General features: G+C 42.6%; 1 protein-coding gene across 1 annotated transcript in view; it reads left to right on the plus strand.

Moving 5' to 3' along the window:
• The window catches only part of GPC3 (glypican 3), a 432499-nt gene that overhangs the window by 258065 nt on the left and 156640 nt on the right, over window positions 1-17794 (plus strand). Inside the window, exon 4 of the mRNA XM_038748017.1 lies at window positions 7364-7497. Coding sequence (XP_038603945.1) covers window positions 7364-7497 — 134 coding nt within the window. The remainder of the gene's footprint in view (window positions 1-7363; window positions 7498-17794) is intronic.

The following is a 17794-nucleotide window of genomic DNA, read 5'->3' on the forward strand; positions in this document are numbered from 1 at the left end:
TAAATACCACCATTTTTATTCATTTCATTCAGTCAGTCGTATTTACTGAGCTCTTACTGTGTGCAGAGCACTCTACTAAGTGCTTGGAAAGCACAGTTTGGCATCATATAGAGACACTCCGTACCCAACAGTGGGCTCACCTTTGCTCATTTCCTGACGTCCTAGAAACCCCCCAAAATTTGGAGCTTATGGGACTCCTTCAAGTCGTTTCAGTGAATATAACTCAGAAATGAAAAATCCATTTGCTGGAAAATAAGTACTACTTCAACAGCAATTACAGTCCCTCTTGATTTTTAATTTTTTGTAGATTTATGGTCAGCATCTCTTGATTCTGAAGGGATCTCAGGAGAGGAGATCTCTTGTGGAGGTGGGGGGCTCACAGAGATCCCTGCTGTGACATGCAAACCTAGAGGCACTTAATGGAAAGAGCACGGGCTTGGGAGTCAGAGGACATGGGTTCCAATCTCACCTCCACCTTGTGTCTGCTGTGTAACCTTAGGCAAGCCACTTAACTTCTCTGTGCCTCTTATCTCAACTGTAAAGTGTGGATTAAGTTTGTGAGCCCCACATGGGACAACCTGATTACCTTGTATCTACCCTGGCACTTAGAACAGTGCTTGGCACATAGTTAAGCACCTAATAAATACCATAATAATAATAGTTATTATTATTATTATTATTTAATGTGACAAGTTGTGGGACACCCGAAGTAAAATTCTGTTTTTTAGTAAGCACTTATTATGTTCCAAGCACTATTCTGAGCACTGGGGTAGATACAAGGTATTCAGAGCACACACAGCCCCTGCCCCCACATGGAGATTATGGTCTAAACAGGAGAGAGAATGAACATTTTATTCCCATTTTACAGATTAGGGAACTGAGGTCCAGAGAAATGAAGTGACTTGCTCAAAGTCACACAGCAGAGGAATAGTAGAGCCTGCAGAGTTATTATGCTGCCTAGCCTTCTTTATGGCTATGAGTTCTGAGTCCACCACATTCATCTGACTTCTTGCAACTTCTTGAATGGGGTTCTGTCAGTGTCACCCATGAACCATCCTCAACATCAGCTGGCGAGACAAGATCACAAATGGTGAAGTTGGTCCACTAGCAGAGAAAGCTGTTCTCTCCTCAGTCTAGCTTCACTAGGTGGGATGTGTCAAGAGGGTGGGTGACATTCATTCATTCATTCAGTCTCATTTATTGAGCACTTTCTGTGTGCAGAGCACTGTACTAAGCGCTTGGGAAGTAGGCATCCAAATAGTTGCCTCTGCCCCTCTGCCACTAACCTCCTCACTGTGTCTTGTTCTTGCCTGTCTCGCCATCGACCCCGGCATACGTCCTTCCACTGGCTTGGAATGCCCTTCCTCCACACATCTGCCAAACTAGCTCTCTTCCTCCCTTCAAAGCCTTACTGAGTGCTCACCTTCTCCAGGAGGCCTTCCCAGACTGAGCCCCTCCTCTCCTCCCTGTTGTCCCCGCTCCCTCCCTCTGCCCTACCCCCTTCCCCTCCCCACAGCACTTGTATATATTTGTACATATTTATTACTTTATTTTACTTGTACACATTTAGTACTCTGTTTTAATAATGATGTGCATATAGCTATAATTCTATTTATTCTGACGGTTTTGACACCTATCTACTTGTTTTGTTTTGTTGTCTGTCAACCCCTTCTAGACTGTGAGCCCATTGTTGGGTCAGTTTCAGCCAGTCTTGGATCCTGAAGTGTAAGTCTAGTCGAATGCATTGCATTGGCATGCTGATTGACGTGATAATGTGGATTTGAGCACTTATTGTGTGCAAAGCACTGTACTGAGCGTTTAATCTGTAACTGACTGTGAACAGTGTGGATGCCATTTATGTGGAATTTCACCCAAATCCTCCTGGACTTACACTATTTCTTTGGGAGAATCCTAGGCACCCTCACTTGCTTCCATGCTATTGTGTTCCTCAGCCAGGCTCAGGCCTTGGAACGGTTTGTGAAGTACTCAATTTGTAAACAGCTGTACACCTGCCTCCCTGTTGGAGAATAAGTTCTCTGTGGGAAGGGAACTCATCTCATGCTTGTACTTTCCCACTCTCTTATTATAATGCGCTGCCCTCAATGAGTGCTCAACAAATAACATTAGTATTGTTATGAGGAACTGTGGTGAGGGGAGGCCCAGTGCCGAACATGCAAGTGTTTGGAGCCATATCTGTATCAGCAGGGCGCAGACTAGTTGAAAACAAGTTTTTCTATTGACCACCCTCACAGAAATATGTATTTTTGAGTGTGTTCATATATATATGTTATATATATATATATGATTATATATATGTAATCTCTTTATAGTTTGGATCTTTCTATATGTCCATCTAATCTATCTCTCTGTATCTATCTGTCTTTAACATATACAAATGTGTTCATATTACATACATACATGTATACACACACATATATGAGATATAGCCATATATCCCAGAAGCATTTATACAGAATCAGTCCCTGGTGCACATTCTTACCCATATCCCATGGAGACCCTAAAGGAGAGGATAAGCCCCCTGGAACTGCCCCTTTGAGTGTGGAAAATTGGAGTGGCACAAATACCTCACTGCCGTTTGGACTGTGAAAAGTATCTCTTGGCTCTGCGGTGTCAGCGTTTTGCTGCTGTGCTCCTGAGGTTAGTCCACTTGAGTTCTTGGAATTGCTTTCTTGCACTGATAAATTTGATAAATTACCTCAGTCATGAAGCAGCATCATAGGTGGCTGCTTACCCTCCTTATGCCATCACTGGCTTTTTTGCTACTTCTTGGGTTCCAGTTAGCTTTTGCTTTATTCCATTTATTGTTTATGAATTAAGAACCTTCAGACTTATTCACAGCAGCTCACTGTCCCAAGCTGTAAATAGCTTTTGCTCCTATGATAAATTTCATCTGGGCTAGGGTCCTTTTCTGCTGATATCATAGTCCTTTTTAAAAAAGTATGCATTTTTAAATTACTCATGATTGTTATGCTTTGCAATTTTATTTCTCAGGGATAGATTTATAAATTTGGTAGTAATTAGAGTACTGAAGAGCTTACAACTGCAATAGTATTCATTAAGTATTATTTTAAGATTTGCTGAATGGGGAAGGTCAGTTGAATTGAAAAGAGCCTGTAGCCTACCAACCTTCTCTGCAGTCTCTGCCTTTCATGATATTAACTTTCCTTTCTCTCCACTCTTCCCCCAGTATTGAATTAATGTATAAAAACAAAAGAGGCTAATCTGGGGTCATTCTTCCCCTTCTAAAATATTCCAAATCAGGAAACAGCCCTTTTTGCTTTTCACACCTAGACTCTACACTGTGAGCTCTTTGTGGGCAGAAAATGTCACTGTTTATTGTTGTACTTTCCCAAGCACTTAGTACAGTGCTCTGCACACAGCGCTTAATAAAAACGATTGAACAAAAACCTGTTAGGTAGTAACAAAAATATTTTAGTTCCGGGTCACCAGATTGAAACCTGTCACCTCCTTCTTGCCAAATCCAATGGCTCCTACTCTATCCTAATCCTCCTCGACCTGTCAGCGGCCCAAGTCCTTCCCCTGGCCTGGAATTCCTTCCCTCCACACATCCGCCAAGCTAGCTCTCTTCCTCCCTTCAAAGCCCTACTGAGAGCTCACCTCCTCCAGGAGGCCTTTCCAGACTGAGCCCCCTTTTCCCCTCCTCCTTCCCATCCCCCCCACCCTACCTCCTTCCCTTACCCACAGCACTTGCATATATTTGTACAGATTTATTACTTTATTTATTTTACTTGCACATATTTACTATTCTATTTATTTTGTTAATGATGTGCATGTAGATATAATTCTATTGGTTCTGACAATTTTGACACCTGTCTGCATGTTTTGTTTTGTTGTCTGTCTACCCCTTCTAGACTGTGAGCCCATTGTTGGATAGGGACCATCTCTATATGTTGCCGACTTGTACTTCCCAAGCACTTAGTACAGTGCTGTGCACACAGTAAACGTTCAATAAATATGATTGATTGAATGAATGAATGAATGAAACTCACACCTCACAAGGCTGTGAGGAGAGTTTGGGAAGTTAGTAGTAGTAAAGAAATGTAGTTAAAACCCACTGGCTGCAGTGCACAGTTCTAAGCACTTTAGCATGAGGCCCCTTCCATTCTCCGTATTTTCAAAGCATTACTAGAATCATATCTTCGCCAAGAGGCCTTCATCGATTAAGCGTTCCTGTATAAAGCCCTTCTTTCTGCATAGCCTGTGCAGTTAGGTGTGTTCCTTTTAAGCATTTTGATATTCACCTCTCCCCCAGCCATACAGTGCTTACTATCATAATTTATTTTGGTGTCTGTCCCCCCCTCTAGTTAGTTATCTCCTTGTGGGCAGGGATTGTCTCTACTTACTGTTTTATACTGCACTCTCCCAAGAGCTTAGTACAGTACTCTGAACGGGGTAAGAGCTCAATAAATGCCATTGATTGGTGACAGTGGGACCCATTTTGAGGTCTCTGGAGGGTCAGTGGTGGAATTACTGAAACTAATTATGCCAAAGCCAATTTTGGAGGGCATCAAGTTTGTGTCTCTTCCCTTGCTTTTAGCTTGATTGCTACTCTACCTTAAAACTAAATCATTCTAAGAATGTGTCCATATTAAAGGCATTCTTGAGGTGAGCCCCCTGAAACTGATTATCCAATGCACTGTTGTACTGTATTGTTAGTGCTCTTTATTGGATCCATGAAAATAAAGTGCTAAGCCAAAGAACTCTAAATGCGGTATAGTTTCCCATAGGAAATATTAGAAAGTGCACAGTGTGTTCCCAAGATCCTAAAAATTGACCAAACCAAAATAAATACATTAAGAAACAGTAATAAACAGTCAATATAGTTGATCAAATAGTAATGTAAATATGCACTGATAGTGAATATTTTGAGTTAATGTTCATGTAGATATGTAAATCTAGCACTTTATTCTAAAGGTGTTGCCTCACATCTTCTTCAACCAAAGGGCACTTTGTGATAAAGTAGAGATGGCATTAGTTATGATCTGCCATTGTCTTTGCTAAATTGATAAGGCTTCTAGTTATGCCATCCAAGTCCAACACAACACACAGTTGTTGCCAACTTGTGCTTCCCAAGCGCTTAGTACAGTGCTCTGCACACAGTAAGTGCTCAATAAATACGATTGATTGATTGATTGATTGATTGATTGATTGATCTGAGGAAAGGGGAGGCAAGAGCTTAAGCCAAAGTAAACTTTTTAGTCATGAGAGCAAATGCTCTCAGTAAGTTTAATAGCTCCGTGGTGAAAGAGCTCTAAAAGAAGAGCAATTAGTAGGGAGGATCACTGTATTTGTCAGAGCCAAATTGTGATGAAAGTGTTGAGTGGGGAGGTGTAATGTTGGACAGCAAAATGGAGCAAATCTACCAGAAGAAATTTATAGTGCCTAGTAATAAATAGTAATTATGGTATTTGTTAAGTGCTTACTATATGCCAGGCACTGATCTAAGCGCTGGGGTATGTACAAGATAATTGGGTTGGACACAGTCCCTGTCCCACACGGGGCTCATAGTCTTAATCCCCATTTTAGAGATGAGGGAACTGAGGCACAGAGAAGTGAAGTGACTTACCCAAGGTCACACAACAGACGAGTGGCAGAGCCAGAATTAGAACCCATGACCTTCTTACTTCCAGGTCCATGCTCTATGCACTACTCCGAACAAGTATAAGGGGAGGGCTTACATCCAAAATATGTGATCAGATTATCACACTGTTTATGAGAATGTGTTTCACATGGAATGCTTTTCTTGGAAATGTGTTGAGTAATATGCTGAGGAGTGCTTCTCATCCACAGCATCACCCAACCATTATTATGGTTACAAGCAAGGCAACACTGCTGTCATTCTGAAAACTTAAAAATTGCATCTTTGCAAAGGATTTCCCCCAAAAGACTGTTTTAATGGAAGCCAGGATAACATTCTAGCCATTTTTTAATCTTCAGTTGGTTCTTGGTTGCTTGGAGTCCAAATTTCATACCAACTTGGGAAGGAATCGCCTGAGCCCCCAGTTTTTACCCCAAGTAATATGTCAGCGGACATATTACAATGCAGACTTCACCCCTGGTGTCTTATTCCTAGCTGAGGATTTAAACAATTGATTGGTAATTGTTCCTTCTCCCTTGGGGTATTTATGTGAGAGCAAGGCTACATGTTTCAATAAAAATCCTATATGATTTATTAAAAATGAATACTTATTGCATTTGTTAAGCACTTTATGCCAAGCAGCGTACTAAGTGCTGGAGTAGATACACTCCCTGTCCCAAATGGAGCTCTCAGTTTAGGTAGAAGGGAAAAGAGGCACTGAATCCCCATTTTACCAGTGAGTTAACTGAGAAGTCAAGTGACTTGCTTTAAGTCACACAGCAGGCAAATGACAGAACTGGATTTGAGCCCAAGTCCTCCGACTTTCAGGCCCATGCTTTTCCTAGTAGGTAACAAAGTGCTTCTCTATTATTTTGTCTTTCCTTTATGAGCCCTCCTCCCCTTCCGCACTTAGTGTTAAATTATGAACCCCTTTAGAAACCAGGAGCTGAGTTTAGTTCTCATCTCTGTATTTTTCCCCAGTGTTTAGTCCAGTGTTTTGAATACAGTAGATGCTCAGTATATACTATTGAATTAACATGAACTTTGCAACAAACTGTGTATGTAACATCAGAGAGCACTCTCCATATGCCCCGCTTCCAAACTCAGGAATTCTCTAGGTTGAATATTTTCAATCAATAAAAGGTATCAACAAAAGAAACAGTATAATTTGGCCTTTGCCCCTAGAGCCTTTCGAATGGATTCTTCAGTATTGAAAGGGCTCTTTGAAAGTGGTAAATAGATTGCTTTTATTAAATGTTGCCCCAAAGATCCTTAGTAGGGTCGAGCCTGCCTGTTGTTAGAATTACACTTTTTACTGTTAAGTCATTCAGTCAATAGACGATGAAAAGCAGCCTGGCCTGTGGAAAGTGGCATGGCGTAGAAAGAGCACAGGTATAGGAGTCAGAAGGACCTGGGGTCTAATCTCTGTTCTACCCCCTGTCTGCTGAGGGATCTTGGGCAAGTCACTTCACTTCTCTGGGCCTCAGTTAACTCATCTGTAAAATGGGGATATAGACTGTGAGCTCCACATTGGACATGGACTGTGACCAATCTGATTAGCTCTCACCTACTCCAGCGCTTAGTATAGTGCCTGGCACATAGTAAGCATTTTTACCAATAGCATTTAATATATATCTTTGTTCTTTTCTGGAGAAGAAACTTGAGACAAGCCAAAGTACATCTCACAGTGTGTGTCTAGTATTTCTGTGAAAGTGAATTGACCATATTGGTTCTGTCTTTCAGGTTAGCAAATTATGTACCAATTCTCAACCAAGGCAATATAGATCAGCTTATTATCCTGAAGATCTGTTTATTGACAAGAAAGTATTAAAAGTCGCTCATGTGGAACATGAAGAAACTTTATCCAGTAGAAGAAGGTAAGATAGTATTCTCCTCAAAATGAAGTTTACAGTTAACTATTGTGCTTTAAGATAAAGAATTATGAGAATGAAGCTTTTTAAATATATTGCTACTTGGTTCTTTTGAGGAAAACATGTGATTAATTAAAATCTGTCACTGGGGTAATTTGAAAGAAAAATGATATTAATTACAACCAATCCATTCTCATTGTAAGTTCTGCATGGCAAAGCTATATGGACAGTAGGTGTGGGAATGGAATTCATTTCCTCAGAAGATCCTAACTGAATATAGAATAATTTCTAGTGAGTTAAATGTTTGACATGCAAATGAAGCTATGCTGTTCTGAAACTGTGTCTCCTCAGTTTCCACTGCTAAAAGGTAGCACTCTCTGCCCAGATAGTTAATGAGCAATTGATTAAAGATGTTTTCGGGTAGAAAGTATTTTGTTGGGGCTTTTTTTAGGTAATCAAACAAGATTCAGTATCATGGATTTCTTTGAGGGTGTGTCCACCTTGATTAACCAAAAAGTATAATTTTATGTGTCTGATTTGCTTTTTCTTGCTTGGAATTGGCTGGTTCAAAATCACACTGTAGATTGTGAGGCTGGGATGGGAGAGAAATATTTTTGATGTAGCCTAGAGTTAACATTGGCAAAAAAGTTGGGTGACACTGCCAAGGGATTGGACAGATACCCTTTACCAACTTCTCCCAGTGCAAGCCGCACAAATATAAATAGTCAGATGTGAAAACACACACCCACACACACCCACACACACCCCCACCCCCCAACCCCCTCGGGACAACCAGCTGTATTCAGAATACCCAGTGCATTGGGTATGCAGACTTTTTGGTAATCTTTATTTAGTAGAAATTACTGTTTTTATCTGATCAGATACAAGTGTCCCAAACAACATTCTATTCAGAATGCATCATGAAAGCATGCATTAAGGAAGCGTTGAATATTCACATATATAGCTGCCCTTCATTATTGAAGATATATATATCTTATATATGTATATATGTATATATGTTTGTACATATGTATTACTCTATTTATTTATTGATTTATTTTTCTTGTGCATATCTGTTCTATTTATTTTATTTTGTTAGTATGTTTGGTTTTGTTCTCTGTCTCCCCCTTTTAGACTGTGAGCCCACTGTTGGGTAGGGACTGTCTCTATATGTTGCCAATTTGTACTTCCCAAGCGCTTAGTACAGTGCTCTGCACATAGTAAGCGCTCAATAAATACGATTGATGATGATGATGATGAAGATGATGATATTGATGGTTGACTCCTGTCTCTACCCACAAGTGTGGCTGAAAAAGATGAATGTGCAGCTGACAATTCATTCCAAACTGTATGCATGTGAAGATAGTACTTTTTTGAGTGATGTATTTATCACTTGTGGAGTTTGTCTCTATTTTGGGTCTGCCTTTTGATATCCTGATCCTTGAAAAGTTTTGTATAATTGTGGCATTTGTTATGCACTTACTATGTGCCAAGTAGTATATCAAGCACTGGAATAGATGTAAGTTATCTGGGTTGGACATAGTGTCTGTCCCACAGAGGGCTCACATGAGAGGGACAACAGGTATTGAATCCCCATTTAACAGCTGAGGAAACTGAGGCACAGAGAACGGACTTGCCCAAGGCCACCCAGCAGGCAAGTGGCAGAGGCAGGATTAGAACCTAGGTCCTCTGTCTTTCAGCCCCATGCTGTTAATTGCAGTATTTGTTATTTATTAAGCTTAGTATGTGCCAAACACTGTACTCAGCACTGGGGTAGGTACAGGATAATCAAGTTGGGCACAGTCCGTATCCCATGTAGGTTCACAGGCTAAGTAGGAGGGAGTAGGATTTAACTCCTGTTTTACAGATGAGGAAACTGTGCAAGGTCACACAGCAGGCAAGTCCAGACCTGGGATTAGAGGCCAGGTTCTCTGACGTCCAAGGCCTGTGCTCTTTCCACTAGGCCCTGCTGCTTCCTAACCTAATACTGCCCACAAGGCCGGCATATTTGTTGCAGTGCTCTCCTTTCAGTCCACTGCTATATTGTATTGTACTTCGCTATGTATTCAAAATAATCTTGCCTCACTGCTTGTGTGTGTTCGATTCAACTGCTGCTTGGAAATTTTGTCAGTGTCCATTCTCCTCACACATCCCACCTAGCAAAGTGGTGATGAACTGTATATTGCCTCTTTGCTAGTGAAGTATTTGTGCCCTAGGGCCTTGTTGGTAATCTTATCTAATTATTTGCTGTTGTAAGTGACAGTGCTTATTAAGCACCTGCTATATGCAGAGAAGCATATAGAGAAGCAGCCTGGCTTAGTGGAAAGAGCACGGGGTTGAGAGTCAGAGGACATGGGTTCTAAATTGGCTCTGCCACTTGTTTGCTGTGTGACCTTGGGCAAGCCACTTAACTTCTCTGTGCCTCAGCTCCCTCATCTGTAAAATGGGGATTAAGACTCTGATCTCCACGTGGGACAACCTGATTACCTTGTATTTACTCTAGCTCTTAGAACGGTGCTTGGCACATAGTGCCTAACAAATACCGTAATTATTATTATTATTATTATTCAGAGCACTGTACTAAGTCCTAAGCCATATTGGCTATTGTTTGTAGGTGTCACTGGTGCAACATCTCCAGAAACAGACTGTGTCTTCTTTGGTAGAAGGCTGGACACTTCATTCATTCAGTCGTATTTATTGAGCACTTACCACCTGCAAAGCACTGTACTAAGCACTAGTGAGAGTACAATACAGCAAAACAGACATATTCCCTGCCCACAACAAGCTCAGCCTTCTGGTTTTATAAGCATTCATTGCAGAAGCATTCATTGTGGAATGCACTGTTGCCCATTCTCTTGCTTTTTGTAATTTCTCAGATTACAAATCTTTTCTGGAGAGAGGAAGAAATGGGGAGTAAATGCAACAGAAGGGAATGAGACTGTGTCTTCAGAGTACATATGTGTGATTCTTTGTTGAGATGATTTTAACGGTAAAGAAACCTTCAGGAAACCAAAAGGGAGAGAAAACCCGTACACCTAGGTTGTGTCCTTGAAACCTTAGTGTGCATCTAATCCTTACCATCTCCTTTACTGGACCATTCACCTTCCACCTTCTAAAAACCCCTTAAGATTTCTGCAGCAAAGTGATAAAATAGCACTTCTGGATCTCATTTTGTTTTCTAACTGCCAAAAGGCAATGCATAGTTTTTTGGGAGAAGAGAACCTGCATAATCTGATATCAGAACCTTGTGTTTTGTTAGGATAAAACCTCTGAGTTCTATCCCTTGGACTTTTAATGACAAAATTAGGAATTTGGTTTCTTTTAAAAACTGACATCATGCTTAATGATGCAGTTCTAAATAGCACAGAAGGTATATGGTATTTTGTGTTGTCCAAAAAGCCTAGCATGTTTTCAAAAGTCCCATCCATGCAATAATAAAGGGAATCTTGTTGAATTCTCTTGTCTGCATTTGGTGGAAGCCATGTGCAGCCTGTCTGAATCCATTTATGAGTTGAAAAGCTGCTTATTAAAAAACCCCATAAAAAATAAGGATTCTTTTGGAAGCATTCAGAAGTCTTCTGCTTGTTTTGTCTGCCCCCAGCTGGGTAGTTAGCAATACACAACCAATCTTTATAGTAGCTTACTTAAAGTAAAAGAGTTTGTTTTCTTTCAACATTCCTTTAATGCAAATAATGTTTATCACTGAGAACAGTGTTTTAAAGACTCAGCAGTTTGTTATTCTAAAATGTGTATGTTTGTATTAAAAGTAAGTCCCATAGGCCTTAGTGTTTTGAATAAATAATATATTTTGCACATGATTGAGGTTGAAATAGAGTTGGAATGGAATTCAAGTTTTCAGCCACACCTTTCACCCTGACGATACCAACAAGCCAAATCACAATTTTGGTACTGAATGTTCAGCAAAAGGGGAGCCATTTTGAAGGTTTGGGGGTAGTTGACACTTTTCTTCCTGGTTACTATTGCTGAACCTTTTACCTGAAATATGAAGCTCTTAGTTGATGAGCTACTGTTTCATTTCATAAATGAAACATCAAGCAGAAAACAGAAATTATTTAGCAAAACATCTTTAATATGTAAAACTTGTCAGCAAGACCAACCTCATCTAGTCTTGTTTATCCTTCACCCCACAGGCTTTCAGATTTGATAAGCAAAGCCCCCCTTGAGCCTTTGAAAAACAGTTTTTACAGAAAATCACTGAAATTTTGAAGGTAGTTTTATATTGCCAGTGTTGAAACTGTTGGCATTTTGTAAGTTCCAATACCCCAAGTCAATCCCAGAAAGATTTGTGAGTTACCTTTGAGGACATTGGCCAACTCTGCCTTAGCTTCCATCCCTGGAATTTGAGAAACAAATATTACCGCCCTTCATTTGGGAACTCTAGGAAAACAGTTATAATTTTTTATTGGAAATGTAAACTTGCCAAAGTGTTGCTTGGTTGATTTATATAGCACTTCCAAGAATTACAGAGCTCCTGCTGACACTTACTCCATATGGAACACCACCCTCTTCACTGTGAACTCTCAGGCAAGAATCACAGCTTTGTAGGTAATGAATGTTGCCAAGAAGACTCTTGGCAGCCAAGCAGCAATAAAATAAAGGATGTTGCTGAAATCTTAGGACCCTGGCCCTGTCTGTCTCTGAGACAAATGCATCACTCTGAATTTCCTTACTGTTTCTCTTCAAGTGGCTATTGAAAAATGGGGAACAAATGCACAGGCAATGCAGCTGAGCCTGTGGGCTGTACTGGAGTCCCTGATGCTCCTTGAAGGGTAAAGACTATTTCATTTTTACTTCATAAAGTGGCTGTTCATTTCCAGGGAAATTTCAATTTTCAGTACTGCTGATGATATTTTCATTACTGCCTTCAGCATTTTCTTCTAATTCTTTTTCAAGGCACAGTAAAATTTGTCCCTTTTATCATTTTCCTTCCCACTCCCTCCGTGGAACATCTGGTTCCTACCCCTATCTAAAGCCAGCTCTGATACTTGAGGGGGCAGAATTTATGGAGATTTATATCCTGGAATCAATCACTGAGTGCAGTGTGGCTCCAAACTCCTCTGTTCATTGCATGTAGGGCCGTCTTCAGACATTTGGCTGCTCGAGGGAGGGAAAAAACCTGCCATCGCCTCCTGCTCCATGCATTCATCACACTTCACTGCTTGAACATGCAACATTCTCTATGTCGTCACCACATTATGCTGTGTGCATAAAGTCCCTTAAGGCTCAGTTCTGGGCCCCTCCTATTCTTCATATACCCCTATTCCCTTGGAAAACGTATTTGCTACCATCTCTATTTAGATGATTCCCAACTCTCCATCTCCATCCCTGAACTTTCTCCTTCTCTGCGGTCTCATATTTCTTCCTTCCCCTTCAGGACATCTCTATTTGGATGTCACACTGGCAACTCAAACTTACCATGTCCAAAATAGCTCCTCATATTCCCACCCAAACCTTGTTCTCCTTGACTTTCTCCTCACTGTAGGCAGCAACACCATCCTCCCTGTCTCACAAGACTGTAATTTTGGCATTGTCCTTGACTCATTTGTCTCATTCAGTCCACATATTCAATGTGTCACCAAATCTTGTCAATGTGTCACCAAATCTTGTCAATGTATCACCAGATCTTGTCAGTTCTACCTTCAAAACACTGCCACATCCACACTGCTACCACATTAATACATGCACTTATCCTATCGACATGGACTACTGCATCAGCCTCCTTGCTGACTGTCCTGCCTCCCGTCTCTCCCAACTCCAGTCCATACTTCACTCTGATGCCCAGGTTATTTTTCTAAAATACCGTTTAGTCCATGTTTCCCCACACTGCAAGAACCTCCATTGTTGCCCATCCACCTCAGCATTAAACAGAAACTCCGTACATAGGTTTCAGAATCAATCACCTTTTCCCCCCCTACATTACCTCCCTACTCTATTACAACCCAACCTGTGCACTTTACTCCCTTAATCCCGCTCTATTCACTATACCTCAATTTTGTCAATCTAGCTGCTGACCCCTTGCCCCCGTTTTGCCTCGAGCCTGGAACTGTCTCTCTCTTCAAATCTGACAGACTATCACTCTCCCCACCTGCAAAGCTTTATTAAAATCACAACTCCTCCGAGAAGCCTTCCCTGATTAAGCTCCCATTTCCCCTACTCCCTCTCCCTTCAGCATCACCCTTGCACTTTTTTTAATGGTGTTTTTTAAGCCCTTTCTATGTGCCAGACACTTTACTAAGCTCTGGGGTAAATACAAGAAAATCAGGTCAGACACTGTCTGCATCCCACATGGGGCTCACAATCTTAATCCCCATTTTACAGATGTGATACCTGAAACACAGAGAAGTTAAGTGACTTGCCCAAGGTCACACAGCAGGCAGATTGGATTTAGACTCTTTATTCACCCCATCCTCAATCCCACAGCACTTGTGTACATAGCCTTAATTTATTTGTGTCCATCTCCCCATCTAGATTGTAAGCTGCTTGTGAGTAGGGAACATGTGTAGCAACTATGTTGTAGTGTACTCTCCCAAGCACTTACTTCAATTCTCTACCCACAGCAGGTGCTCAGTAAATATGCTTGATTGCTTGAGGGCTTATGGAAGCCTATATGAACCCCCTCAATTTAGAGTGTACTCCCTGGCTACTGACTCCTGACTCACCTCCGTCTTTCCCGTCACTGTAGACGGCACTACCATCCTTCCCATCTCACAAACCCGCAACCTTGGCCGCTCTCATACCATTAACCCACAGCCCTGTATCACTGCCACTGTCCGCCTCCTTCGCTCTTATGCTCGAGCTGCCAAACGCTGCTGGCGAAAGTCTAAACACCATGCCAACATCGTTCACTTCAAGTTTATACTTTCCTGCCTTAACTCTGCTCTCTCCTCTGCCAGAGAAAACTATTTCTCCTCCCTTATTGACACCCATGCCCATCATTCCCATCAGCTCTTCCATACATTTAACTCCCTTCTCAGGTCCCCTGTTCCTCCCCCTCCTCCTACCCTCACCCCCAACGATCTGGCCTCCTACTTCATTAATAAAATTAAATCCATCAGGTCTGAGCTCCCCAAAGTCACTCACCCCACTTCTCCAGCTCCCTGGCTCTCATCCCTCTCTGCTACTCTCCAATCCTTCCTAGCAGTATCCTCAGAGGAGCTCTCCTCCCTCTTCTCAAGTGCTACTACAGCCACCTGTGCTTCTGACCCCATTCCCTCTCATCTTATGAAATCTCTCACTCCGTCCGTCCTCCCCTCCTTAACTTCCATCTTCAACCGCTCCCACTGGTTCCTTCCCCTCTGCCTTCAAACATGCCCACATCTCTCCCATCCTAAACAAACCCTCTCTTGACCCCACCTCACCTTCTAGTTATTGCCTTATCTCCCTCCTACCATTCCTTTCCAAACTCCTTGAACGAGTCGTCTACACGCACTGCCTCAAATTCCTCAACGCCAGCTCTCTCCTCGACCCCCTCCAATCTGGCTTCTGTCCCCTACATTCCATGGGAACTGCCCTCTCAAAGGTCACCAGTGACCTCCTGCTTGCCAAATCCAATGGCTCCTACTCTATCTTAATCCTCTTCGACCTCTCAGCTGCCTTCGACACTGTGGACCACCCCCTTCTCCTCAACACACTATCCAACCTTGGCTTCACAGACTCTGTCGTTTCCTGGTTCTCCTCTTATCCCTCTGGCCATTCATTCTCAGTCTCTTTTGTGGGCTCCTCCTCCCCCTCCCATCCCCTTACTGTAGGGATTCCTCAAGGGTCAGTTCTTGGTCCCCTTCTGTTCTGTATCTGCACTCACTCCTTTGGTGAACTCATTCGCTCTCACGGCTTCAGCTATCATCGCTATGCTGATGACAACCAAATTTCCATCTCTGCCCCTGCTCTCTCTCCCTCTCTCCAGGCTTGTATCTCCTCTTGCCTTCAGGACATCTCCATCTGGATGTCTGCCTGTCATCTAAAATTCAATATGTCCAAGACTGAACTCCTTATCTTCCCTCCCAAACCCTGCCCTCTCCCTGACTTTCCCATCACTGTTGACGGTACTACCATCCTTCCCATCTCACAAGCCCGCAACCTTGGTGTCATCCTCGACTCTGCTCTCTCGTTCACCCCTCACATCCAATCCGTCACCAAAACCTGCCAGTCTCACCTCCGCAACATCACCAAGATCTGCCCTTTCCTCTCCATCCAAATCGCTACCCTGCTCGTTCAGTCTCTCATCCTGTCCCGACTGGATTACTGCATCAGCCTCCTCTCTGATCGCCCATCCTCCTGTCTCTCCCTGCTTCAGTCTATACTTCACTGTGCTGCCGGGATAATCTTTGTACAGAAATGCTCTGGGCATGTTACTCCCCTCCTCAAAAATCTCCAGTGGCTGCCTGTCAACCTACAAATCAAGCAAAAACTCCTCACTCTTGGCTTCAAGGCTCTCCATCCATCACCTCGCCCCCTCCTACCTCACCTCCCTTCTCTCCTTCTACAGCCCAGCCCGCACCCTCCACTCCTCTGCCACTAACCTCCTCACTGTACCTCGTTCTTGCCTGTCCCGCCATCGACCCCCAGCCCATGTCCTCCCCCTGGCCTGGAATGCCCTCCCTCCACACATCCGCCAAGCTAGCTCTCTTCCTCCCTTCAAAGCCCTACTGAGAGCTCACCTCCTCCAGGAGGCCTTCCCAGTCTGAGCCCCCTTTTTCCTCTCCTCCTCCCCTCCCCATCGCCCCCCGCCCTACCCCTTTCCCCTCCCTGTAGCACTTGTATACATTTGTACAGATTTATTACTCTATTTATTTTACTTGTACATATTTACTACTCTGTTTTGTTATGTGCATTTACCTATAATTCCATTTATTCTGATGGTTTTGACACCTGTCTACATGTTTTGTTTTGTTGTCTGTCTCCCCCTTCTAGACTGTGAGCCTGTTGTTGGGTAGGGACCGTCTCTATATGTTGCTGACTTGTACTTCCCAAGCACTTAATACAGTGCTCTGCACACAGTAAGTGCTGAGTAAATATGATTAAATATGAAATACCTCATCACGCCAGAGAAATCAGGTCCCTGGCCAGGGTCCCTGATAAGCCAGGCACTTCTTCCGGCCTATGCTGGTTCCTTAAAAATCTTAATCACTGCCACTCCCATGCCACCATCCTTGTCCCCGTCCCTACGTCTCACCCTGAGGCAGTTGTTTACTTCATTTCCCATCTTGAGCTGCCCCTGACCAGTTTTAGAAAGGAAATTTAGTGCTGGTAGTTTCTCCAATTTTCAAGAGGACAAACCTGAAGCACACAAAGGGAAGGACCTTCTTCAAGGTTCTCAGCAGTGCCTGAGTGGAGTCAGTCCCAGGATACAAACTCCCTGGTCCTCTCATGGGCTGACTCTTCCCGTATAATAATAATAATAATGGTGGTATTTAAGTGCTTACGGTAATCAGGTTGTCCCATGTGGGGCTCACAGTCTTAATCCCCATTTTACAGATGAGGTAACTGAGGCACAGGGAAGTTAAGCGACTTGCCCAAAGTCACACAGCTGATAAGTGGCGGAGCTGGGATTAGAACCCATGACCTCTGACTCCCAGTATAGCATTGCTGGAGTCCCCTGCTCTTCCCCTTCTGCTCCATTCTAGAACCGAGTTTTTCTCTCCTGCCTCACAACCAGATTGGGTTGGATTCGGCTCCATCTCCAAATAAAGTTTTCCTAAAGTGGATGTGAGATCTGGTTTTTGAGAACTCAAGCCCCCAAAATTGTCAGTTTTCTGGAAATCATGTGTTTCAGGAGGAAATCAAACTGCTGAGGGTAGGGTGTGGAAATTCAGTTTATGTCTTTAGAAACGCTTCGAGGAAAACCAAGGCAGAAACTCCAGCTGAGAGGTAAATTTCCTCTACAATGCCATGTGTGACTAAGAACCCTTCAAAGAAGGTACAGATGAGGGAGAAGGTTAAAAGTAAACTGTTTTCATTTAATGAGAGGGGCATCATTTCATGAAGCCTAATGGATAATCTCCAATTCCTTAACTGGGGAAAAAATTCAACCACATCTTTTCATCTTGTTGTTTCTCCACTTGGATTCGGATTATTGCCCTGTAAAACTCAGCAGCTCTCCTATTATCCTTTAATTGAACCCATTTTTTCTCTGTGAGAAACTATTATGTTAACTTGAATTCTGAGAGTCTTAATACACTGTTTCCTCTGTCTGAAAATCAAAGGTGCTCAACCGTCAAGAAAAATTTTAGCGATGATATTGTGGGAAAAAACAGAAGCTGCAATTTTGTACCAAGAATTATGC

The sequence above is a fragment of the Tachyglossus aculeatus genome, chromosome 6, assembly GCF_015852505.1.
Source record: "Tachyglossus aculeatus isolate mTacAcu1 chromosome 6, mTacAcu1.pri, whole genome shotgun sequence".
NCBI lineage: Eukaryota > Metazoa > Chordata > Mammalia > Monotremata > Tachyglossidae > Tachyglossus > Tachyglossus aculeatus.